Source organism: Uloborus diversus, chromosome 9 (assembly GCF_026930045.1).
Source record: "Uloborus diversus isolate 005 chromosome 9, Udiv.v.3.1, whole genome shotgun sequence".
Classification (NCBI taxonomy): domain Eukaryota; kingdom Metazoa; phylum Arthropoda; class Arachnida; order Araneae; family Uloboridae; genus Uloborus; species Uloborus diversus.
This window is the reverse complement of record NC_072739.1, coordinates 22,480,309-22,506,568: the sequence shown is the minus strand read 5'-3', so window position 1 is coordinate 22,506,568 and position 26,260 is coordinate 22,480,309. Positions and strand designations below refer to the sequence as shown.

The 26,260-nt window shown below is 35.6% G+C and overlaps 2 protein-coding genes and 1 long non-coding RNA gene across 4 annotated transcripts in view; 2 read left to right on the top strand and 1 right to left on the bottom strand.

The window, feature by feature from the left end:
• The first annotated feature begins 9,621 nt into the window (after window positions 1-9,621).
• LOC129230018 (uncharacterized) overlaps window positions 9,622-26,260 on the top strand; it is a 40,309-nt gene continuing 23,670 nt past the window's right edge. For both annotated transcript variants that reach the window (XR_008581141.1, XR_008581142.1), the window contains exons 1-2: window positions 9,622-9,697; window positions 24,761-24,953. This is a non-coding gene — a long non-coding RNA (uncharacterized LOC129230018). The remainder of the gene's footprint in view (window positions 9,698-24,760; window positions 24,954-26,260) is intronic.
• On the top strand, window positions 15,665-17,838 carry LOC129230016 (major heat shock 70 kDa protein Ba-like). The gene has a single exon (XM_054864402.1). It carries the CDS (start codon window positions 15,803-15,805, stop codon window positions 17,726-17,728), a length of 1,926 nt encoding a protein of 641 aa, XP_054720377.1. The 5' UTR covers window positions 15,665-15,802; the 3' UTR covers window positions 17,729-17,838.
• The window catches only part of LOC129230017 (harmonin-like), a 140,616-nt gene continuing 137,359 nt past the window's right edge, over window positions 23,004-26,260 (bottom strand). The window contains exon 14 of the mRNA XM_054864403.1: window positions 23,004-24,947. Coding sequence (XP_054720378.1) covers window positions 24,705-24,947 — 243 coding nt within the window. The 3' untranslated portion in view covers window positions 23,004-24,704. The remainder of the gene's footprint in view (window positions 24,948-26,260) is intronic.

Sequence of the window (26,260 nt, the reverse complement as noted above, 5' to 3'; positions counted from 1 at the left end):
ACACATTAATTAATAACTAACAGATACAGAAAACACAATAATAACAAGAAATATTACCAAAGATTAAAAGCAAAAATTATCTACAACTTTTATGTTATCAACCATGGTTGTTTACGTAATACTCATGAACTATGGCCATAGTATGGGGCTAACCGATCATAATGTCCAACCCTAGGTTTTGCATTAGGTGATTTTTGGATCCTCACTACGACGTCATTCAGTCGGTTAAGGACTTTGTAGGGTCCATCCCAATGCGACTGCAATTTGGGTGACAGACCTTTCCGTCGGATGGGATTCCATAACCAAACCTTGTCGCCTTCGTTGAATTCATGTCCAGTAGACCTTGTGTCGTATTGGGTCTTCATCTTCTCCACCGCGATGTTGATTCGCTCTCGTGCGAAGTTATGAACGTCTTCCAACCGAGCCTGGAGATCCTGGATGTACTCCTCAGGCGATGAAGGCGCATCCGGAGGACGACCGAAGACGAGATCACAAGGTAGCCGAAGCTCTCGTCCGAAGAGCATCTGAGATGGGGCATATCCGGTAGTCTCGTGGACGGCACTGCGGTAGGCCAGCAGGAACAAAGGTAGCTTCTTGTCCCAATCCTGTTGATTTCTGGATACCATAAGCGAGAGATTATTCAGGATTGTGCGGTTAAATCTCTCCACCATGCCGTCCGATTGTGGGTGTAGTGGTGTTGTCCTAGTTTTCTCAATTCCGAAAATTTGACATAGGCCCTTAAACAAAGCAGAGATGAAATTCCTCCCTTGATCGGAATGAATCTGCAAAGGTGTTTCAAATCTCGAGATCCAGTGTTGGACTAGAGTCTCTGCTACGGTGGTAGCTTCTTGATCTGGAATGGGATACGCTTCGGGCCATTTGGTGAAGTAGTCGATGGAAACAAGAATGTATTTGTTCCCATCAGCAGTTCTTGATAGAGGACCCAGGATGTCGATCCCAATTCGTTCGAAAGGAGCTCCAACGTTGTACAGATGTAGCTTCCCTCTGCTTTTCTTCTTCGGTCCTTTACGAGCAGCACAGGCGTCACAAGAATGGCACCACTTCTCCACGTCATCCTTCGCCTTGCTCCAGAAGAAGCGCTCCCGAACTTTATTGAGGGTTTTCAAAACACCAAAATGTCCTCCAGTCGCACTACTATGTATTTCTTTCAGAACATCTGAAATCCTTGATCGGGGAAGTAGTAACTGCCACCTAGACGTTTTGCCGTCATCAGATTCCCATTTTCGGTACAGTACGCCTTCCGTAAATGGAATGAGTTCCATAAAGCCCAGTATCTTTTTGTTGCAGGGCTGAAGATGGAAACGTCCTGTCAGCTAGGGCGCCGACTGTCACTTTCCATGAACTCCAAAATTGGTTTTATGTCGGGGTCTTCAAGTTGATCTTTTCGAACTTGGTCGTCACTCCATGGATCAGGTTCTGATGATATTGGAGTCACTGTCACCTGATAGGCGGTAGGGCTAGTCGTTCCATACTGTTTCTCGATTCGGGAACAATAGTGGCAGTTCTCAGGACAGGGTCTCCTCGATAAAGCGTCAGCATTACCGTGAGATAACCCTTTTCGGTGCTTGATCTCCATGTCATATTCCTGGAGCCGCTGTATCCACCTGGCTATCTGGCCTTCTGGATTCTTGAAGTTCAAAAGCCAAGTTAACGAGGCATGATCTGTCCGAAGCAGAAATTTTCGGCCGTAGAGGTAATGATGGAAGTGTTCTACAGCTTTCACTATGGCCAGTAACTCTTTTCTGGTGACGCAGTAATTTCGCTCCGACTTTGATAAGCATTTGCTCCAGTAAGCGATGACATGTTCATTTCCGTCAATTTCTTGGGATAAAACAGCTCCGATGCCCTCGTTGCTCGCATCAGTGTTCAGGATGAAGGATTTTTCAGGCTGAGGATAGGCGATGATGTTAAAGCCTCCTTCACTCGTAGAAATGCATCTTCGCATTCTTTGGACCATTCAAACTTTTGCTTGCTCTCCGTCAGCTTATGCAAAGGTCGTGCAATGTTGGAAAAACCCTTTACAAACTTCCTGTAGTACGTGCAGAGCCCCTGGAAACTTCGCAGCTGATGGATGTTTTCGGGACGACTACAACTCTTGACCGCAGATACCTTTTCTGGATCGGTTTGTACACCTTCAGAAGAGATGATGTGACCAAGGTAGTTCACTTCCCGGCGGAACAAATTACATTTGGACGGGCTTAACTTCAGATTGGCTTCCTTAAGCTTTTGCTGCACCTTCCTAAGATTTGCCAGATGTTCTTCGAAACTGCGTCCCACGATGATGATATCGTCTAAGTAGACCATTAGTAGCCGAGAAATTTTTTTTTTTTTTTGTTCCAAAACTTTATTTGTTTAATAATTTTTAGAGTTTTTTGGGGTGCGCTCACACAAAAACTAATCGTCAAAAATATCTAAAACAGTTTTTTTTTTCTCGTCAAAACCAAAGTAAAGTAGATCCCGTAAATTTCATTTGAATTGTTCGACATCACTTTGTAAGGTCTAATATTTTTCATTGATTTCACATGGAATGACGCACGTGTTTTTGAACTACATTTTCCTATTTAATCAGGTGTGTCTCAAAAATGATACAAATGTTTTTTAGTTCATAAAAGTGTTCTTTTAATGACATGAAGAAAAACCAAATTAAAGATGATCTTTTTGAGATATTGCTCTTTGAAATTGGGACAAAATTGACGAGAAAACTTTTAAGCTGAATTTTAACTTTGGATAATTCCGAAATTATTTGAGCTATCGAGATGCCACTTGCATACCTTTCGGACATAACAACAGGCTACAAACGAGGGAAAAATCAGATTCAGAAAACTATTCTCCTAGCAGATACAAGGCGGTGATGTATGGTTGAAATTAGTAAAAAATGTGTTTTTAAGCCTACTTCGGCAGCATATTGTGAAAAATCTACCGTGCACAGAAGTTTTTCAACACTACTAGACTTTTCTACCCTAAAAGTTGATCAGGATCACCAAATATCAGTATTGTAACCATCTTAGGTTGCGAGCAATGAACACACAAACTTGGTGATTTTGTCATTTCAGTAGCGACACGAAAAAAGATTCCTTTAGAAAACTTTGCATATTGCTAGAACCATACGACTTATGCAGCTGTAATTTGGCATAGCTTCATGTTAGTGAAAGTCTTATATGTACATCCAATAAAAATTTCATGAAAATTGGAGAGGGTCGAGTGGGGCCCCTAAGTCACTTGACATGGAATAAACTATGTGTTTACTGTGGAAATCGAACTTCACACAAAATTACGGTACAATAGGTAAAGTGAAGCAGCACATCCCAAATTGTCAGCCTTGCCGGCACAGAACAACAACTTAAGAATATCCGTTTAAGAATTTAAATCTTTCATAAGTTTATGATCTAATTTATTATCTTAAACTATCCGATATAGGGTATATATAATGTTGCGCCTCACGGCTATTGGATTACAGAGTAATTAATCTTGAAACGTGACATTTTATGTCAAAATTACCAAATTTGAGACCGTTTAGTTAAGCAAGTTGATTCGAGTCCACAGTGTTCTAATCTGAACCTAAAACTACACTACATGGATATAATTACAGCTGTTGCTCAAAGTAGAGCCCCTAGGAACCTTAGTCCAAAGTCCAAAGTAACTGATTCATAATATATATATATATATATATATATATATATATATATATATATATATATATATATATATATATATGGTGTTCCAAAAATGGACTGATACATTTGAAAAATGAATAAAAACTAAACGGGCAGCCCAAGTAGTTGTCACTGTCGCGACAAAGAAGGTTGTTTGTTTAAATGGTAAAATATAGCAATATATATTTATATCTATCCCGGGTTCGACTAATACTGGGCCAAGCGATTGAAAAAATATTTTGACGTCAAATTCCATCGCAACGAGAATCATTCAGAAGCTATGTTACTTTGTATTTTCCTATAAATTCAGCGAAATAATTTGTCTAGCGATTCCCCCCCCCCTCACACCATTTCAAATCAACTCCTTCATGACTTTCCCTCATACAGGGTAAAAGAGCTTCGCTCTGGCCCATTTAAATTCCTATCTGTATCCTATCTGTCTAGCGATTAAAATTTTTTCCAGGGTCCAGCTCCTAATGTATTACAACTTTTGTTGTAATGCTCTCTAAATATTTTCACTGGTGTCTCTCTAAATATTTTCAATGGGGTACAGTTGAAGTCCTGATTTCAAAACGCTGTAATTTAAACACTACTGTATCGAATGACAGCCATTAGTCCCTGATTATTTGTTTGGCCTGAAAGAAAATGGTTCCAAAATAAGCCGATAGATGGCGCAGTCATAGTTCAAACTGCTGTTGCTGATTGCTAAGAGATTACATATTGACCACAATCATACAGGGTGCCCAGGAAGGACTAACTGATATCAAAATTAAATATCTCGAAAACAAAGGCTGATATTGAAATAAAATAAACGGTACGCTTATTGTGAAACCCATAGAAATCATGTAGAGAAAGTTGGAAATTGGAAACAAAACATGCCAACAGGGAGCGCTGCACGCTATGATTGCAATAAGTACTCCATAAACTGTGCTGCGAATTGGTTGGACGATGATTTCTGGCGTAAATGTAAGTACCTCTGAAAGAAAAAACTGCTGCTGAAGCGCCTAACCCCTTCGCAGCAGTATTTATGGGATATCTACTGCAATTACAGCGTGCAGCGCCCCTGTTGGCAATTTTTGTAACTAATTTCCAAGTTTCTGTACATGATTTTTATGGGTTTCACAATAAACATACCGTTTATTTTATTCCTATATCGGCCTTAGTTTTCGAGATATTGAATTTTGAAATCAGAGAGTCCTTTCCTGGATACCCTGTACAAAATCAGCAGAGATAACCGCTGATCTGGTGTGGAACATGCCGTTTAGCGCTTCTAGTTAACCAAATGTAGTGGAACAAGGCAGAGGGCATATCGAACAACTGATGCCTTAATTATCTGCAAGGTGCATGTTTAATTTAACTCCTCTTTAAGCGGATTTAAAAAAATGCCAGGTTTTGTCTGGTAACGAAACAAAGATAGTTCTGTTGGAGACCAACAGATGGCGCTGTCGGTAATCTTATGCAGGATTATTGAGGTGAATATACGACCCATTTCGAACGGGACTGTCCTGCTTTCAGGCAGCCTGTTTCTTTGTCCCGGCACATTGTGTCGGGACGCAGAAATGTCCCGTTTTCTAAAAATAGTCAAATTACTCAAAAAAATCTCTTTCGTGCATGGGAAACCTAAATTTTGCCAGACAGCTTCGTTGTTGCTTCAATATCTACTCATCCCGTATTGTGTTTTGTCTTAGTTTTGCTTATATTTCGTACTTCAACTGAGGTCTAATAAGTACTCTTATTAACGGGGGGGGGGGGGATTTGCAAAAGAACTTAATGAATTTAACGGAACTGCAAAACTCGACATTAATATGAGTCTCATTCATTTTTACAGGGTGTCCTGAAAAAGACTGACTGTTTTTAAAAAATTTATAACAGGAGAATGGCCAATGATAAAAATAAAATTCCTTCAGAAAATTCATGAGGCGAGCCGTAATCACCCCCCCCCCCCCTCAGAGTTGCAAATTTTAGTGCAAAAGTTTTCCAGTAGATGGCGCTACAAATAGTAAACCCGTAACTCAAAGAAATTCACGTCACAGAGTTTGGGAATTTTTAATAAATACAATTACTTTACAATATTTTCGTATTGTCTACGACTGGCTGCAGCCACACGTCGATTGACAGACGGTTATCTAAAATGTATAACAGAAAAACGCATATGGTAAAAAATTTCTTAAAGTGCCGTATGCAAATCATCAAAATGCTCATCCTCATTCGGGGTTGAAATTTGGACTTAAAAGAAGCTTCATCTGCGACTGTACGAGCAGGGTAAAGGACTTTTGGTCAAATATCGTTACAAGGGGGGAGTTGAAAATGACGTATTCATTGGAGGAAAGGATTTTTCTTGTGTTGGAATACCACCAGTTGGGGGAAAGCGTTACAGCAACAAGAAGAAGCTTTCAGAGCAAATTTAAAGTTGCTTAAGGGTCCGCAGCCGAACACAATCAGAACATTTTACGGGACGTTCAAGCGAAATGGTACTTTTGTGGATGAGAAAACCCGAAGAGTTGGACAATATCAGTCAGCTGTCACTGAACCAAATGCACAAATCCTAGAAAAATCCGTCCGAAAAACTGCCGCCGTGTGTCATTTGAGCAAAGCAGCTACGCCCATTTTGCAACTCTGGGGGGGGGGGGGGATTTACGGTCCGCCACATGAATAGTCTGCAAGAACTTTATTTTTATCACTAGTAGTACCCGTACCTCTTTGCCCGTAGTAGAAAATTAAAAGGTCATTTGGTTCGCCTGTATATTTACAAATCATGGATGATGAATTTCTCGCCAATTGGCTAAGTTCATTTGCTCGCCCATTTTACGGTTCCTCGGTATGATAATTTCGTAATTTAATCTTCCACGTTGTGATAATTTGCTCGGTAAAATGTTCTTAAAGTTAGAATATAAAAAGAACAAAATCGAATTTTCGAATAATCGCTTCGAGGTGCACACCCCCATGCTGCAAAATAACTTTGTACTAAATTTCATGAAAATCGGCCTAACGGTTTAGGCGCTATTCGCGTCAGAGAGATCTAAATACCCAGACAGAGAGACTCTCAGCTTTATTATTAGTTAAGATAAAGATTAACCGTTTCCAGTTATAAATTTCAAAAAACAGTCAGTCTTTTTCAGAACACCATGTAAGAGCAGAAGTGAAAATGGAACTTCCCGCCAATTGACAATTTTAACTTGATTTGTTGAATTTTGGGGCCGTGGTAGCCTGATCGGTAGGGCATTGGACTCGGGGCCGGAGGGGCTCGGGTTCGATCCCCGCTGGTCGAAGACCCACCGTCGTCATTAAAGGGGACTGGGTGACGTTAAATATGCTCGTGGTCTCAATGTCCTCCAAGTGAAACGATACCTCTGGGGGTGCTAGTACCAGGTAGCTATTAGCTCTTGGACTAGTTCTAAATTCTCATTAACTGTTCGATCCGGTGATGGTGCTGCCATCTATCGGTATATAAAATAATGGAGGCAAGGCACTAGTATGCAGTCCTCGACATAAATACAGTTGTGGTCAGTTGTGACTCTTGAATAGAATAGAATAGAATTGTTGAATTTTACATTTGCATTGAAAAGTGTAGCCACTAATGTCATCGTTTCATCGACGATACAATTGATAACTATCGATATCTGAGATAATATCATTTATAAACTTCAGTTAACTTAATAGTAAATTTTGAGATTATTTATCATTGAATTGAATAAATTAGATCAAAATTTTTGAGTACATTAATTTTTAATTAGAGTATTTAAACAAAACAAAATAAAAATATTAATTAATTAATTAAAATGCAAAGCATGAAATACTTAAATATTTTTGAGGCATTGTGAAGGTTTATTCTTTTTCTTCAAACGATACTTCACAATTGTAACACAATACACAATATAATTACTTAAAATAGTACGGTTATATCGTGAACATTAACAAATACAGGGTCCATTATGAAAGTAATGAGCATTTACTGGCAAAATTTGTTTATTGATCGTAATTTGTACAAATGTTCAATATTCTTCAAAATACATTCCTCCTGCATCAATACACTTGCGGAGACGTGTTAGCCACGCCTGAAAGGCACCCTGAGACTCCTTGAAGGGAATGCCTCTCAGGAACGTTGAAACATGGTGTTGGATGTTTTCCACGGTTTCCCAATGTTTTAATTTCATCTTTCTCTTGAGTCGCGGAAACAAAAAGAAGTCACATGGAGCTAAGTCGGGACTGTAAGGGGGTGAGGGATTACCGGGGTGTTGCTCCGGGCCAGGAAATTGGTAATGATGAAGGCTTTGTGACTTGAAATGCAATCGTCCTTGAAGGCTTCTTGCAACATCTGGAATGTTTCGGTTGCATTTTTTCCAAGCCTCACGCAAAACTTTACGGCGTTTCGTTGTTTAAGCGAACGCTCCATCGTGTCATGTTACAAAAGTTGAAAACACACTTCAAGCGGAGGCACGTATGTCCTCTCACACTGCTCGAACTCAACTGACGACCGGATGCATTGAAAGGGCATGTCCCCCACCACATTTTCCAGCCAGTTTTACCGTGCTGCCATCTATCGTCGCGTCACAATAACATTATGCTCATTACTTTCATAATTGACCCTGTATGACGACTAAACGCCTTATCTATAAATCAGAACACAACGCCAGCTGTCAGGTATCTGCGCAACCTATATGTCAAACGGTGTTAGAGAGTTGCATCGATTCCTTGCATAGGGGTGCGCAGGGCTTCAGAAAAGGGGGTACCGCTGTACCAGAAGGTTGAAATCGCGCTTAGAAAGGCTCCCACATGGGGACTCGGTAGCGCAGTTTTTTGGCGCGTCATTGTAGTAATCCCGAGGTGGTGGGTTCGATTCCCGCCCGTTGCCCTGGTTGTAACCTCCTCCCCTATGCTGTTAATTCTGTCCTACACTATGTGCCTGTATTGTGCTATCTGTCATATTGGACGTGAGTTCATAAACCTGTGTGACCAAGTACACGAACTCGAAATTTATGTTGTCAATAATAATAATAATAATAAAAAAAAAGGCTCCCACACTTGCTCGCTTAAGGAAAATTTTCAAATATTGTGAGTACAAAAGCATTTTTAAAACGTATGAGATAAGAAATTAATGAACCTAAAAATGTAAAATTTTAGCCACTTACATATTAACTTCCATTTCTGTGTACTAAGGGGGTACCACGACCACGGTACCCCTGGTTACCCTCATGCGCACGCCTATGATTCCTTCTGTCTCTAAAGGGGGTTCCCGTTCATCTCCCCTTTTATAGAGGTGAAAATAAAGTCAAAAGGTCGAACAAAATGGTGTGAGAAGGAGGTGAAAAGTTTTAGGTAACGTTTTTTGGGCTTCTCAGCAGGGTTCGCAAGGTTTTGGACACGACAGTAAAAACCCTGGTTTTTACCGTCCTGTCCAAAACTTCCATTCTCTCAAAAATTTAAGTTTGGAGCACCCCTGCTCCAAGTGCATAAGACCACGTATATATACTTACAGTGCAATATACCCATGTAAGCAAAACAAATTCAATTCCAATAATGCGGAGTCTGTTGGAGACCTGAGCTGCGAAAAGGACGGGAGAGGGGAGGGGGAGCAGATTTTATTCGAAAAAGCACAAGTTCAAGTTCAATCGGGATAATTCGCTCAAGGAGTTCGTAATATGCAACTTTATTTTTTATAAACGAAGTTGAAGTATGAAAACACAAGAAAGATTTGCAGCTCGGACTCTAACGCACTCCAGGCAACCTCGGCTACGGAGGCCCTAGCCCCATTCTGGTTATCAAGTATTTCTCAAATATCGAGCTTTTTCTCTTTACTCGTCTGCTACTAGTAAAAATAATTTACATTTTAGTTTGAACACCATTTGAAATAAATTTCATATTGAAAGGCTTGCACATACTTGATCAATAGAAATTACGCGGTTAAATTTAACTAACTGTGTTGTTGATCACTAAATCCACGCGATTTCAATTTCAAAACAAAGCGTAGGAGGATATTAAATTTATTTTTGCACTGTGTACGAAAGATCAGCATTTTCGCTCAGGTAAGATCCGTTTTTGTTGAACATCTTTAAATTTTTTTGTCAACTTTATCCATCACAGAGGATGATTTACATAAATGTCTCTAAACCATTCGGCGAAAACTTTTTTCCATTTGAAATGTACCTGTAAAACCATTATGCAGTAAAATTAAAAAATTTAGAGACAATCGTTTTGCACTTTATTTTTCATGTTGTAAAAGGGTTTTTAAATTTTATAAATGAGACATTAATAACAATGAAATAGAAGTCGATGTACAGTATCGCCATCTATATATCCGAAACTGAAAAAAACTAAAGTAGTGATTGAATCTCCCCCCCCCCCCCCCCAATTAAGGATTTTTTTTTTTTTTTTTGCGAAAGTTCTGTTTGTAATTTTGAATTTTTTATTCTGTTGTTTCATTTTAAAATTCTATATTTCTGTAGGCCTTGTTCAATATAGTAAAGCTATCAATATTCATATTACAATATAATAACTATTTGGTGCTTATGAGAAAAAACTATTTAAAAAATGTGGTGTTTTTCTAATCCATTAAATAAACTGACACCAGACTAGCATTCTTGTTAAAATTGAAAGGGGGAGGGGCATAATAACTTCTGTATTTTAAAAGGAGAGCACAGGCCAAAAAAAAAAAAAAAAAGAAATATAAGATTTGCTGTCATAAGATTTTAGAAAACTTGAATCGCAAAAAAATCGTTTAACAGTGAGTGTTTTCTCTTGCACCTACATACTTTGATTGTGGTAATAATCGAGTAACAATTTGAATTAATTTCAACCTATGGTTATGCTACCGTATGCAGGAAGACAGCAGCATCTGCAGAAATGAGTTTTCCAGATATTTGAAGAAACGCATTTTGGATTCAATACTAAAAATTGGGAAATGTTGGAATAAGACATCTTTTTCGCTCCTTTTTTTTCAGCAGAAACCAAATAAAGCAAACTTGTACAATGAAGCTTACATACAATGGATGACGAAAATGCAAAAAAAAGAACCATTTATCTACTCAGGGCAGTATGCAGATCCATACTGCCGTATCATCAGTCTCCCAGAAACCATCATTTTCATGTCCTTGTTATAATTTATGAATTTTTTTTATGAATTGTACTTCTTTTTAGGGTTTTAAATACTTTTCAGAATATAGTTTAACAAAATAATTGAAGTAAAATTTCTGTACTTTATTTTAAATACCTTTACCGTAAGTCTATGAAAATATAGAATTTTTGAATGTTAATGAACTAAAATAACTTTCTTTAGGAGAGATATCTAATTTATTGCTTCAATCTTGGAGAAAACCATTTAAAAAGAAAAAAGTTTAGGCTTCTAAAAATGACTCAGTAATTTTGAAATAACATTTTCTGAAATAAACTTTGTTCAATTTTACTCTACCATATGAGTTCATTATAGGGATTGTAGGAAAAAAAGCTAGTTGTTGGCATGTAAATTTAAGAAAAAAAAACATATATATTATTAAAATAATTGAGACAGGTCTAATGTGGCCCAAGGTTCAATGAGCCCTGACCCGCCTTAGCTAGGATTTTTTGAAGCATGACAATATTCTCTCGCATTTTGTCGAGAAATGAAACTCATTTTGGGGGAAATGAAACGTAATAAGTCAGTCAAAACCAGAATAATGTTTAATTCCACAGTAGCATAAAAATGTTTTTAATTTGAAGGGGGCCAATATTACCAAGCTTAGCCCCACCTTTTTTTTGTAATTTGAATTTTTTTTGGAAAGGGGGGGGGAGCAACAGTCAACAGTGCCAGATCTTCAATTTTTCCAAGGTGGAGCAAAGACTTCACACTGTCGCCCTAATCATCTTCTTTCAAGATTCTTTGTCAAGTTTTATTTATTTTGAAACACAGAAAAGGGGGAAAATTCATAATAACAAAGATAAGTTTAATACTGAGAAATGCTTTATGTTCAACTTGTTTTTCTAAAGGAAAATGGGTATTAAAAATTACAAGTCTTAAAACACCAAATTTTAAAATATCTTAGGGGAACGGTGGTCGGAGATAGGGGAATTGATGTAAGTCCATGGAAAGCTTTTGAAATGAAAGGTTTTTAGAACTCTCTTTTAGTCAATCTTTTGGGGTATTATGAGATGAAGAAGATTTGAGTATGGAGGAGGGAAATGCCTGGAAGAAAACTTGAAATTAAAGCAAAATATTTAATGTTTTGACATAGGTAAGAAATAGGAAAGGTTTAGGTTCAGTCTGGTGCTTTTTCTCAAAATTGTTAATTTTGTGCTATCTTTGATGATGATACGGAATCAGGGTTTCTCTAGAAAACTGACTGAAATTAAAGTTCTGAATATGCAATTTTAGGCTATCAGTGGTGACAGTAAGGAAATTGTGAAGATCTATCCCAAAATATTTCACCAGCAGACTCTCCAAAAATTTTCAAAATTGAAACCTTAAAGGTCCTATTTCAGAACTATTTTCGGTAGAACTCTATGGAAAGGGTGGTGGTTTTGGGAACCTCCCCCAGAAATATTTTGAAAGTGATGTTCTAAAAACGCCTGAATAAATTTCTTTTTCGGACATCAATTTATCACTCATTGTTTCTTCAACCGAATAAGGAGCTAAGGAACACAGCATTTAAAAACTTTATTTTCAACTTACATTCAAGATTTTATTGTAAAGAGTGACTAGGAAAAAAGGTGGGAATGAAAGAAAGAGAGGGGGACAAAATTTGTCGACCAGTAATCTGCACCTGTTAAAAAATTTTAACTTAAAGATTTACTTTTAAAAAAGTTTTTTCCTCCCAACATTATTTGTTTTTTCTCATTTAAAAAATATACTTTTTCCTTAAGTAAGGAAAATGTATCCCCTGACCCCCTCAGGTTGCACTACTGTCTGGTGCCATCTAACGTATTTATTATTATTGTTATAATTATTATTATCTTCATTACTATTATTTATTCATTTTTTTAAGCTAAAAGTATGAAAATTATTTGTGAGGAACTAAAACTAAATAATAATAACTACCTTTATTTAAACTTTTTTTTCCCAGATTTTGGGGCGTGTCAGGGCCCTCTGAGCCCCTTCCCTATATACGCTCTTAATTCCATAAATAAACTAGCTTTCTAAGGACAAAATTGAAGATGGCTGGGAAAGAAAAAATGTTCATCACTTTGAGTTTTCGCATTTAGAGCCATTGGTTTCCAACCCTATTACACCTGCACCCCCTTTTACGGTAAGGAATTGTTGCTCATTCAATTTTCATTTCTAATGCTATCCTAATGTTGCAATTTATTTAGAAGGTAATTCCAATAAACTCTCTATTATCCACAATCTCTCATACATGCAGCCAGTCTTGCATAATATAGACGAACGCGCGAACGGCGTTCGCAGAAAATTTTTTGCTCTGCAGAATTTTTTTTTGAAACTGCTACCGTTGATATATATATATATATATATATATATATATATATATATATATATATATATATATATATATATATATGTATATATATATATTTTTTTTTTTTAAGGGAGTTTTTAAGAAAATCCCCGAGTTTATTTCTGTTAAAGCCTTTCTCCAAAGCCTATTAAAGCACATGTGTAAAAAAAATAATGGTTTTGGCAGTTTTCTTCAGTTGGTGAAAATAAGCAAACTATATGTTATTGTAAAAAAAAAAAAAATAAATAAATGATTTAAATCACTTTTTTTTTTGTCTCTTTCATATTTGAATATAAATTTAATTTTTTATTCAAGGGTGAGTTAGGCAAAATAATTATTTGCAGAAAATTTTCCAGTTAGGATTTGTGTTCGCAGAAAGCTTTTCATTTTATTTAAGTCTGCATGCAGCCCCAACCAATGCTGACGACTCCCCCTGGTGTGCTAAGTTTATTTTAGCTACTAGTTTATTGACATTCTCAGTTCAGGTTCATTCCAGCTTGGTTATTGACTATTCCATAATAAGGATAAACCTGCAGTCTCTGGATGTCATAACCGTGCTGACGGTATATTGCATTTAAAATGCCATGTTTTGCTCCTTCTCATAATAAAATCAAAAAGGTGATAATCAACATAACGAAAACAATTGGTGAAATAATAGAAACAAATACTATACTATGTCTAAGAGTGTGAGGGGGAGATTTAGGGTTGACCCCTCAGAAACTTTTAAGTCATGTTGTTAATCCAATATCTAAGTATGTTTACATGTTCATCATGTGAAGACTGTTGTGACAAAACAGGGTACCATTGGAGAAAATTCTGGCTTGTTATGGACCCCTCCCCCCACACATAATTCTATTGTGTTGCTACACAGTAATATATGAAATAAAAACTCACAATTTATGTTCCTGACAGCTTTTATAATAGATTTATATGCCCTGAAAACAAAATAAATCTGAAGTATTTCAAAATAAAAGATTCATATCTTTCCTATTTTAAGGATATTATTTTCTAAAAGTTTTTTTAAAAAAAAGTACAGTTAACTATTTTTTGATTATAAGAAATTAAGAAAATTTCAATTGTTTCCCAAAATTTATGTTCTTTGGAGACAAAATTCTGTCATCAACTTGCAAGTATTATTTTTAATAAACTCCAACTTTACACAAAATCAGAAGTAGAAAAAATAACATTGAAATATATTCTTTTCATTTTAATTTGCTCTATAGAATCACTCATTATATCCATAAGTATAAAGGAATAAGCATAAATATTATACTGGATCATTGATTGTAAATTTTTCTCTTTCCGGAATGCTTGATTTGTTGAAAGTGTGTGTGTGTGTGTAAAATATTTAAAACCATTTCATGCTGTACTTAGAATCATCACTGAATATAAATTACACATCTATTTGAAATTAACTTTCTTTCTTATTCCAATATAATTGAATCCATTCATTATCACTGTCACAATTATTATTTATTAATAAAAATTTATTCATAAAGCATGTTTGATTAGAAATGTTGTAAAAGAGTAAAATTTTGAGAAAGTTAATTTTTTTTTTCCTTTTGTGAGTAAACAATTTTAAAACATTGCTTAAAATTCACTATTAATGAGCACATTTTCATCCCAACTTTCTGCAAACTAATACTAATCAAATGCTTATTAATGATCTGTAGACACATTCATATCAATAATTAAATTTGCTTATTATTTTTAAAAAGTCAAGAAACTTTTATTAAGGTTTACTGTAAAAATTTTAATAGTTAAATGCAATGATTAGAAAAAAATAAACAATGATTTTAATTAAAATGAATTGCTAAACAATTATATTCAATGAATGTAATAAATATGTTTATTTCTGTTCTTAATTTTCTGCTTATCCTATTTTTTCAATAAAATGAGTACGTTTTTAATGCTCAATTTTAAGTTTCAAAAGGTTTAGAAAAATATGTGCATTGTATATTTTTTCTCTCTATTATGAAAAATAATTACTTTACATTGTATGATTTAAACATTAAAATTAAAAAAAGTCACTTCCGCATTAAATTGCGAAATTATTCTTTCTCCTCCAAGTAATGAATAGAAGCAAGTTGTTTTTAATTTCCGCGTCACATCAACCAACGTCTCATAAGCAGAGGTCTAGAATATTCTCATATGTTCCTTGCGTTTACTGAAACACCTTCCAGATGGCGGCAGATGTTTCTAGATAATTCATTTCTAGAAAATTCTAGTTAGCGCCTCCCTAGATGGCAGCACGGGCGAAACATCGGGAAAGACATAAGGAAAAGAAAGGAGGGGAAATAAGGAAAATAAGGAAATCTTCCAAACTTAATATTGAATATTTTTTCAGAAAATTTCAATTAAAATTTCGGGAATATTTCGATTCGATAGACTAATTGCTGGATAAATTAAGCTGAAATTACTTTTAAGTGAAATTACTAACGTATTTTCTGGAAAATTCCAGTAAGCGCCTCCCTAGATGGCAGCACGAGCGAAACCATGGAAAAGTGTGGTTTTTTCCGGAACTTTCGCATGTGTTTATAAATATTGAAGCGCGACATGGTTGGAATTCAGATCTGATCCGAAACTTGTGCTAAACAAGTGCGAAGTGCTAAGCGTTTGTCTGCTATTATAGTGATATTTATTCCGCTATTTATTGTGACCTTTTGAGTAATTTGATAGAATTATTGGATTTGTGCAGTTGAGATCATGCCGAGCGGGAAAGCTCCTGCGATTGGAATCGACTTGGGCACGACGTATTCATGCGTCGGCGTGTTTCAGCATGGAAACGTGGAAATAATTGCCAACGATCAAGGCAACCGAACAACTCCAAGCTATGTTGCCTTTACAGAGACTGAGAGACTGATCGGCGATCCAGCGAAGTCCCAAGTTGCGCTGAATCCCGAAAATACCATCTTCGATGCGAAGCGACTCATCGGCAGAAAATTCGACGACCCGAAAATCCAGCAAGATCTGAAGCATTGGCCATTTAAAGTCGTCAATGAGGGAGGTAAGCCGAAGATCTGCGCCGAATTTAAAGGTGAAGTCAAGCGTTTTAACCCTGAAGAAATCAGTGCCATGGTGTTGACCAAAATGAAGGAGACTGCTGAAATGTATCTGGGGCAGAAAGTTACCGACGCTGTTGTCACTGTACCTGCTTACTTCAATGATTCACAGAGACAGGCCACTAAAGATGCTGGAAAAATTGCAGGACTGAATGTTTTGAGAATTATCAATGAACCTACTGCTGCTGCATTGGCATATGGACTTGATAAAAACTTGAAAGGTGAAAAAAATGTGCTCATTTTTGACTTAGGTGGTGGAACTTTTGATGTTTCCATCTTGACTATTGATGAAGGCTCCTTGTTTGAAGTACGATCTACGGCTGGGGATACACATCTTGGAGGTGAGGACTTTGATAACAGAATGGTTACTCATTTCGTTGAAGAATTTAAGCGTAAGCATAAAAAAGACTTGAGATCCAGTCCGAGATCCTTGAGGAGGTTGAGAACAGCATGTGAAAAAGCTAAGCGAACACTGTCCAGCAGTTCAGAAGCAAGCATTGAGATTGATGCTTTGTTCGATGGTGTGGACTTTTATTCAAAAATTTCTCGAGCCAGATTTGAAGAACTTTGCATGGACTTGTTCCGATCAACTCTACAACCTGTAGAAAGAGCTTTGACTGATGCAAAATTAGATAAAAATAGTATTCACGACGTTGTGTTGGTTGGTGGATCTACTCGCATTCCAAAAATACAGAAACTGTTGAAAGATTTTTTCAACGGCAAAGAACTGTGCATGTCTATCAATCCCGATGAAGCGGTGGCATATGGAGCAGCAGTTCAAGCGGCCGTTTTGTCCGGTAGTACCGACAACAAGATCAAAGATGTCCTTCTTGTTGATGTAGCACCACTTTCTCTTGGAATAGAAACTGCTGGTGGTGTGATGACGAAAATAATCGAGAGGAACTCTCGAATCCCATGCAAGACATCTCAGACTTTCACCACTTATTCCGATAACCAGCCAGGTGTGGACATTCAAGTGTACGAAGGTGAAAGAGCCATGACCAAAGATAATCATCTACTAGGACGATTTCAGCTTTCGGGCATTCCTCCCGCTCCTAGAGGAGTTCCTCAGATTGACGTTACCTTCGATTTGGATGCCAACGGAATTCTGCAGGTTTCTGCTCAAGACAAAAGCTCGGGAAAATCTCAAAGTATTCGAATCACAAATGACAAAGGACGCCTTTCTAAAGATGAAATTGAAAGGATGCTGAATGAAGCCAAACAGTACGAGAAGGAAGATGCCGAACTGAGAGAAAGGGTAGCAGCTAGGAATTCCTTGGAGAGTTACGTCTATGCTGCCAAACAAGCTGCTGAATCGGCACCGGATGACAAGTTGTCTTCAGCGGACAAATCCAAAGTCAAGGAAGCTTGTGATTCGGTGATCCAGTGGCTGGATAACAATACCTTGGCGGAAAAGGATGAAATTGATCACAAAATGAAAGAAATTCAAGCCGAGTTGTCGCCTCTGATGACGAAAATGCATCAGGCAGGAAATAATTTTGGAGCTAGTCAGAAACCAGGTGCTGCGAGTGCCAGTGCTGGTGGTCCTACCATTGAGGAAGTTGATTAGGACTCTAATTACAAGTTACTTGTTTTGTTTTTTTGAAAATTGCTAGTTCTCTACTTGTAGATATTGTGTTTCATTTGTAAATTTTCATTTATTAGAAATGACTTCTCAGGAGATGTACAGATATTGATTACAGGTAATAAATTTTTGTTTATCAATCTTGTCTTTTTTTTTTCTACATTTTACCACCTAATTTTATAGATATATTAGTATTTAGATTATTATAAGATTTATTAATAGTTATAATAAAAGTTATATAATGATGATAAATAAAAAAAAAAGATTTGGAGAAATTTAGTAGTTTGATAGGGTAGGTTAGAGGCAATATCAACATTTTTTTTTTTTTTTGCAACTTATTGTAATTTAACTTGCTTATTTGATTTCTGCTGAAAATAAAGCATGAAAAAATTGAAAATTCCAACATTTCCCTTTTTATAATATGGAATCTGTTTGAATTTTGTTTCTTTGAGTAAATCTCGAACTAATTTCTGCAGATACTGTCCTTTAGCTTCCCCTTCCCATGTCAGTATTGTTGAAGGTTGAATTGTCAAGATGTGAAACTTTCGTCATGAACAAAATTCAAGTAAAATGTTAAATGTTTTGATAAAATTTTGTGGTTAGTTCCTAGTATTTGGGCAGCTGGTAAAAATGTTTGAATTTTATTGGTTTTGTGAAATTTTTTCTTTGAATCTGAAGATTAGCATTTTAAAATGCATTAAGCATCCTTGTTATCCAGTTATTTTAAAATCAAATTTAAAATTATACATGCATTTGGCGACTGAAAAAATATTGCACAGTTTTCCATAAACAGATTGAATTAAAAGAGCATTTTTTGATTATGGAACTATCTCTTATCTTATTATTATTAATCAAGAACAATTTAATTGTCCCAAGATTATTCATGATCAAAAATTTTTAATTTCTGCATCAATCAGGTATAATTTTAAACCAACTAATTCAGTTATGCAGAACTTACCTTGTTTATGCAGAACAAACATAAATGCAATCCAACAGATTTGTGCTCTTTGAATCAAGTTCAAAAATATTACCGGTACACAAATTTGAGCATTCAAAATTTTTTACTATTATTCTAAGTGCATCTTTTAGAGCGGTATTAGCTGCACGAATGATGTCCGGTACAAAAAATTGCGCTTGTGTAGCAACTCCACTTAATTTGTTATAAGCTTAGACTTTACCTATCAAATTGGGATGTTGAAAAAGAAAAATTTCTAAAATATGAAAATCCTTCAAGAACAGCTAAGAGTTAAGGGTCAAGCTAAGTATGAAAAAACTTCTAAAAATTTTCTAAGGGTTGGCATGTTTCTGCCAAAAGTGGAAAAAAATCATCCTAGTAACAATACTTTTTGCCAGTGGTAAAAACTGTGAGGTCATTATTATTACATATGTGTAACCAAATTTTTATTTAAAGCTATTTATATATAACGCAAGTTGAAGCTTGTCAAATTCAATTGCGTCAGAATATTTTGTTTTTTTTTTTCAGCATTGCACAGCAAAAATAAGTTACAAAGTATCTTCTCAATCTATTTAGATTTTTTGCCAGAGAATCATTTAAAACTTTTAGTTTTCACTTTTTATGAAATTTTTATTAAATATTGTGATTTAAGTCCCAATTGTATTACAAAGTCATATTGTTTTTAGTATTTTTTCAAATCTAATTTTCCTAGTTTTTGCCACTGTTCTGGCATAAATATAATTTTGTTGGCAAAATGACTAACCTTAGATGCCCTTCACCTAAACTCATTGTTGTAGGCCTTTTAACTCCCAGAGAAATGAGGCGCTCCATGGCTATTTAAAAACTCTAGCCCACAAATACAGTATAACCCCGATTTAATGATTGTCAAAGGACTGGAAAAAGTAAATCAAGGATATCGTTAAATCGGGGAGCATAGGTATTCAATGCAGTCGAATCTGGACCAGTGAAATATATCATTAAATTGAGGAAATTCTTAAATCGAAATTGTACTGTATAGGGCTTGCCTTGATTGAAATGATTGAAAGAAGAGGGACATCTAAGATCTGGAGGCATTTGTCATGTGAGACAAGCTTTAGTAATTTGAAGTTAATAGAAAACTGCTATAAGGTCAAAAAAGAGTAACGCTCGACAAAATCTTGCTATTTAAGAAAGCAAACATAATTCAATAAATAACATGTTATTTCTTAGATTGCAGCTGCTAAAGTTAAAAAGAAGCGATTTTAAAACTTGTTTACAATTTGAAAGTGGCTTATTTCTCTCTTATTTAGTTAGCTGATTAGTAGTGCCCAGATATTTCAGGGGGTGTTTGTGCAGATGCGCTTCTTGCCTGGTATGGATTGCACCCCTGCCCTACAATATTGTTGTACCCATTAAAAAAAAAAAAATCTGACATAGGCAGAAAAAATTACTGCGAGTACTTCAACTGCACCCAATAACATTTTCATTAAAATGAGGAACAACTGAAGAATTTTACATAAAGGTATTGTAATTCTATTTCTTAGCATTTTAGCTGCCCCCAAAAGCCTGCCACGGTGCTGCTGTAGGCGGCTCGTATGAGGACAAATTGGGGGGGGGGGGGGGGCAACTGCTCCCTTACTCCCAAAAAGTAAAGGGGCCTTGCCCCCTCACTTTTCAGAGTTAAAACTTAATGATAGATTGAAAAATGATTTTTTATGAAGTAGATTGATTTATTTCATGAAAGTAAAGGCTAAATATTCTGAGTAAATGAACGTTTCTTACAGTGGCGTAGCTAGACCCGACTTTCGGGGGGGTTACTTCTTTTTATATATATATATATATATATATATATATATATATATATGTATATGTATATGTATATATATATATATATGTATAATCGCTTGGAATTTTTTCCTTTTCTTCTTTTTTTTTTCTTTCACTTCTCTCTTCTTTTTCTCTTTTTTTTGAGACTAACTTTTCGGGGGGGGGGGGTTTGTCCCCAAAACCCCCCCCTTAGCTACGCCCCTGGTTTCTTATCTTATTTCATTCGAGTCGGACGTTAAAATGGAAGGGGAAAGTCTATGGTGGCAATTTGTCCCAATTTTTGATGTCATATTCTACATTTTTAGAAGTTATTAAATCAGTAAGGTTAAAAAACAAAGTAATTAAGTAATGTGACCCAATTTGCAAAAAAAAAACAAAACATGGGCCATGCCCCTTTTTCCCTATATTTATTTTTGACACCCCACTTTTTTCGTGCACCAGCCGCATAGTCTTGCTTATAGAGTAAATGCACAGATGTAAGTAAGTAACGTGGAACAGGTTCTGCGTCAGCTGTGGTTGGCAAAAGAATCGAATTGCCAATCAGCGACCCTGTAAAGAAAGGAAAATTTTAAGTGAGTGTTTCTTTTTTAATTTTTTTGAGCATTCGTAAATTGCTTCTTGTTCTTTATGATGTCTGTCTGTCCTTTAATTTTGTCTTTGGACCGCCTCCCTCTCTGCATCAATATCAAGGAAATTACCATAACATGGAAGATGCTATATTGGCAAAAAATTCATCATCCATTATTTTTGTATGAGTTAAGCGAAATGCAGGATTCAAAAATATCATATTTTTGAAAGTATCAAAAATATGTAGATTTAAAATTAAGGCTTCTTTCATTATTTTTATCTAATATTTCATTTTACATTTCTATCAATTTTAATGGAGTTAATTTAGCATTTGCTGTTTTACTCATTTTTCTTCTGTTAGCTACTTTTAGTTATATGATTCATCAGAAATGAATAATATGTATTAGTTGGTACACAGTCATAAGACATTTTCTTCTTTTCTGAGCAATGTTTAATATTTTAATCAGGCACTTTTAATATGAATTCAAATTGTTTCATTACTAATAATTTTATGAATATAAAATATAATTAAAAAAGGAATATTGTACTTTGTTATATATTATTGATGTATTGATACATCATAAAAATATAGTACATAACTTTTTGGTTATTTTTAATAATAAATGAACAATTTTACTAAATATCGAAAATATCACGATATTTTCAAAATGAATATGGGATATATATCATGATATATATCGACTGATATATATTAGCAAACCCTGGCAAAACATCAAATATTCTTGAAGTTTTTCGCTGTTTAGATTTTGGCAGCATGAATATGTTACAAAAGTATTTGAAATAGAGCATTTTCTAAGCAATGACGAATTGTTTATTGTTCTCATTTGTCCATCAAATGAAGTCCACCTTTTTATTTTTGGACCAGACATTCCACCTTGGCCATCTCCCAATGCTCCTCTTGCAGCGAGCACCGTCTTTAAATTGCATCTATATCATATGTGCACATCAGGGCATATTTTAAGGAAATTCGACTGTGTGGGCAACTTTAACTTCCTCGGAAGGGGGGGGGGGGATTGTAAATGTGCAGTTTATGTTCCACAAAACTGTTTACATGTTACGTGCTGCCATCTATGAGTTTTTGGAGTGCGAGACATCATTGTTTAATAGTTTTATTTATTTAAAAAACTTTTGCTTGTGGGAACGGTTAGGGATCACGCTTCCATTTTTTTATAGAAAAATTAAAAATATGTAGAAACACATAACCGATGGAAAAATTTAGGAAAATGTAGGTGGGCAATTTTATTTGACTGTGGGGCCAATTTTATTTGACTGTGTGGGCAATTGCCTAAAAAACCCCCATTAAAATATGCCCTGGTGCACATGCCTACATGCAGACACGTCCCTGCACACTCTCGCACGCCTACATCCTCGCACACCCTTGTGATTGCGAAAAAACATAGTTTGAATTCAAGAAGTCAAAATTCAATTTTTTTTTGTTACTTTAATTTGTAGTAAAAATTACTTACTTTAAATAGAAATTCATATTTGAGATAGATTTTTCATAAGTATAAACAATGAAATCCCATTACAACACCAAAATTCCAATACAACGAAATATCCATTACAGCGAAATAGATTTTCCAGTCTCTCATTAATTTCCATTACATTGCTTGAATTCTATTAAAACAAAATTCCTGTCACACCAATAGAATTTGGGGTCCCTTGGAGTTAGTTGTAACAGGATTTCACTATTTTATTTCCTCTAAAGCTTACAAGAAATCCTGTATGTTTTGCCAACCACCCACAGCCACGAGTCTTTCATGTTGTCATGTCCCCTTGCTCTATTGGTAGATGCAGCCTGTAGTAATGCTGCTTGTTTTGCATTGAGAATAAGGTGTATGTTTGTTGATTATGCATAAATAGCATTTATGACTCAAAAATGTAAGAACTTCTTCTATTCAATCAAGAACTCTTTATTGCATTGAAAGCCAATACATTAATTTCCATCATAAGTGTCTACATTTGCATGAAAATTTCATTACTTTTATTCTGAACTTTGCCTGTGAAACTCTTTTAAACATCATGAGTCACTTACTTGGTATCACTTTTAAAAAGGCTTTTGCAAAAAATTTTTACTTTTTAAAAGAAGTATTTTAAGTACTGGGTATTAAATTATACACAAATGAACCAAAATCCCAAAATGCATGAATACATTTGCCATAAAATCTTTAAAGAAATTCAAACACCAATGAAAAAATGTATCAGCTGTTGCTAGCTGCCTTGATGAAATGAAACATTGCTTTACAAAAGAACAACAATGTGCAAATGAAATGGTTAATGCAAATTTTACTAAATGGTCATTTACAGCTATCAGACAGTCTTGCATATTTTACACACTCAAGTTCGCCTATTATGACATATGATGGAAGAAAATTGCTTAAAGTGAAACCAGCCTCAGGAATTTATCTAAATCAGATTATATTGTATAAAAATATCAAATTTCGCACATAGCAAAGTTTTTATCACTTTAAAATCTTTTTTCCTTTGATCAAGAGATAATTATTTTGGAAACACTTTCTACAAAAGTGGGAGAAATTATAAAATATAAACTGGATGCTGCTGTATAAAAAGTGAGAAATTAAATGGCTGTTTTCTTATTAGCATAAATAGAAGTTTTTAATTGTTAAATGAATTACTGTATCGAATCATCTTTATGCTTAATTGTGGTTGAATCTTTGCCATTTTTGATGTCCTTATGATTATGAAGTGTCTACATAACTTACGTTTCACATGAACAATTATGTGCACATTTTTTAAAGTACTTTATTTATTTATTTATTTATATTTTAGTCTTTTTGGCCACCTCAATAGCATGCACAAATCAGAATATAACTTAGGATGTGTACACTGTACAGTTCATTCGTGTAGAGCTGTCTTTTTTTTTTGTGTAACACTTTTTTTAGGCTGACTTCCCTCATTCTTCTTTTGGGGATGCCTTAAACTTTTCAATTTGATACCAATTTTAGTGTGGAACATTTTGCATTTACTGTTTCTGTGAACTTTAAAAAAAAATTTTTCTTCCAAAATACAAAAATGTTTTAGATATAAATATATAAAATCTTCCAAAAATTTCATATTTGCTTCATTAAATATTATCCCCCTCCCCCCATTTCTCTTTCAGACACCAAAATTAACTTTGCCTAAAATGCATCTGTTTGTCAAATTATTTTGTTACTGGAAGTTATTAGACTAGAAAATATGCACAAAATGCATTGTATTTTGAATGACCAAAATGCAAAAGTCGGAACTGAAGAAAAATCATTTTGGGGTTTTAGCCTAAAATTAAACAAAGACTATGCAAAAATACCTTTTGCTTTAGTTTTGTGGATGAAAATACCCCCCCCCCCCTTAAAAAAGCTACTATAAAGAAGTTAAGTTTTCAGTTCATGATTTAATGTAAACAAATGTAAATTTCTCTTTCATATGCTTTTGCAAAAGATAGGGAAAAATACAATGAAAGTGAATTGATGTTTATAGTTGAAATTCGACTGGTATGATGTAAAAACATGAAATTGTTGTCGATGATAATTGCAAGAAAATTGTATATTTCAGTTGAATCATCACTTGTCACTTCTTACAGAATTAGCAGTTACTTAAATGATTATAATTTGTTTAAAGTCTAGTTGTCCAGGGCGTTACTTCAACAAGTGCTCCTGTTTTATTTTTAGACGCAATGCTGCACTTCTCCGGTTGCCTTCCTTTGTCCGTTACAGTTATTCGAAACCCATTAGTTGAAGTTACTGCCGAAGACTTTGGACGTTCTTTCTCTGAGCTGTCACTTTGTAAAGAAGCAGATCTTTCAAATCGGGGTAAAGTTTGACTCTGTGGACATGGAACTTGCCCATTAACTGTGATCTGAAAGTAAGGAATTTAAATTATTTCAAAGTTGGTATTGGCAATTTATTTGCTATTGAAGGACTCCATCTATCAGTTATGTTTGAAGCTACTACAATTAATATGTAAGGTAAACACACCAGTAGTGGCCCGTGCTTCAGTAGTAGCCCCTTCAAGGTTTATATTTGAAAAAATAGGATTCCAGGTCTCCCAATGGATTCAGAAGCGCATCAAACATGCAGGAGGTATTTATTACCTCTTGCATGTTTGAATCCATTAAGAATCCTAGAATCATTGAGAAGAGATATAATGGAGGGAGTGAAAACTTTTATTCGGTGAAGCCCAGACCCCAAGTCACGTGACAGATTTTAAAGCAAAGCATTGGAAATCGGGTTTCTTTCGCTCGTTTCACGTGAAACGTGCCAACCATTCATCGTTGTTGAGTCACATGACTTGAGGCCTTTGGGTAAGCTTTTGCTAAGCCAATGATAGGGCTTGCTCCATCCATTTTAACTTCTGCTCTAAGTCTGGAATCCTATTTTTTCAAATACACTGGTGTAAGAAATTAAGAGAATTTTCAGATTTGGTCAATTATTTCCAGAACTACTGGACCGATTTCAATAAAATTTGGTATGTACATACATTGAAACAATACAAACCAAATAGCTATCTAAAATTTAAAATACACACGCATGATCATAAAAAACGCTCGTTATAGTCGGATGGTATAAAACAGCTGTTGCAAAATTGAAGAAAAAAAATGGGTTAGTAGGAGATATGATGCCCTGTAACAGACATATAGGCCTCGCAGTGTGACTCCTTACTTGAAATGAAGCAGTTTATGGGATCCTGGGGCATTTGTTTTCATTCGTTCAACAACGCTATACTCGGATTGTAGAGGGTCCCCGGAGGGGTATTGCTAGTTGCTATTGCCCTCCTGAGAGCGTACCAGACGTGCTCTATAGGATTGGAGTCTAGAGAACTGCTTGGCCAATCTATCCTGTGAGTATCCTCCCGTTTAGGAAATTCGTCGACCAGAAGAAATTTATGTGGTCTTGTGCAAACATCTATTAAAATTAACTCAGGGCTAACAGCGCCCCTCAAGAGGTGAGCGTAGGGCTCTAAAACCACATCCCTGTACCTCACAACTTTAACAGAGCCTCTCTCAAAGGCATGGAGGAGCGTGAAGTCATCCAACATGTCTGCCCAGATCGTCAAAGCTCCTCATCCATAATGGTCGATTTTGTTGTTATTGCAGGGCAGGTAGTGGCTCCCGGTTCAGCTTTACCGGCTATTATTGTCCTACGTTCATTGGATAGAAGTAGGAACCCATT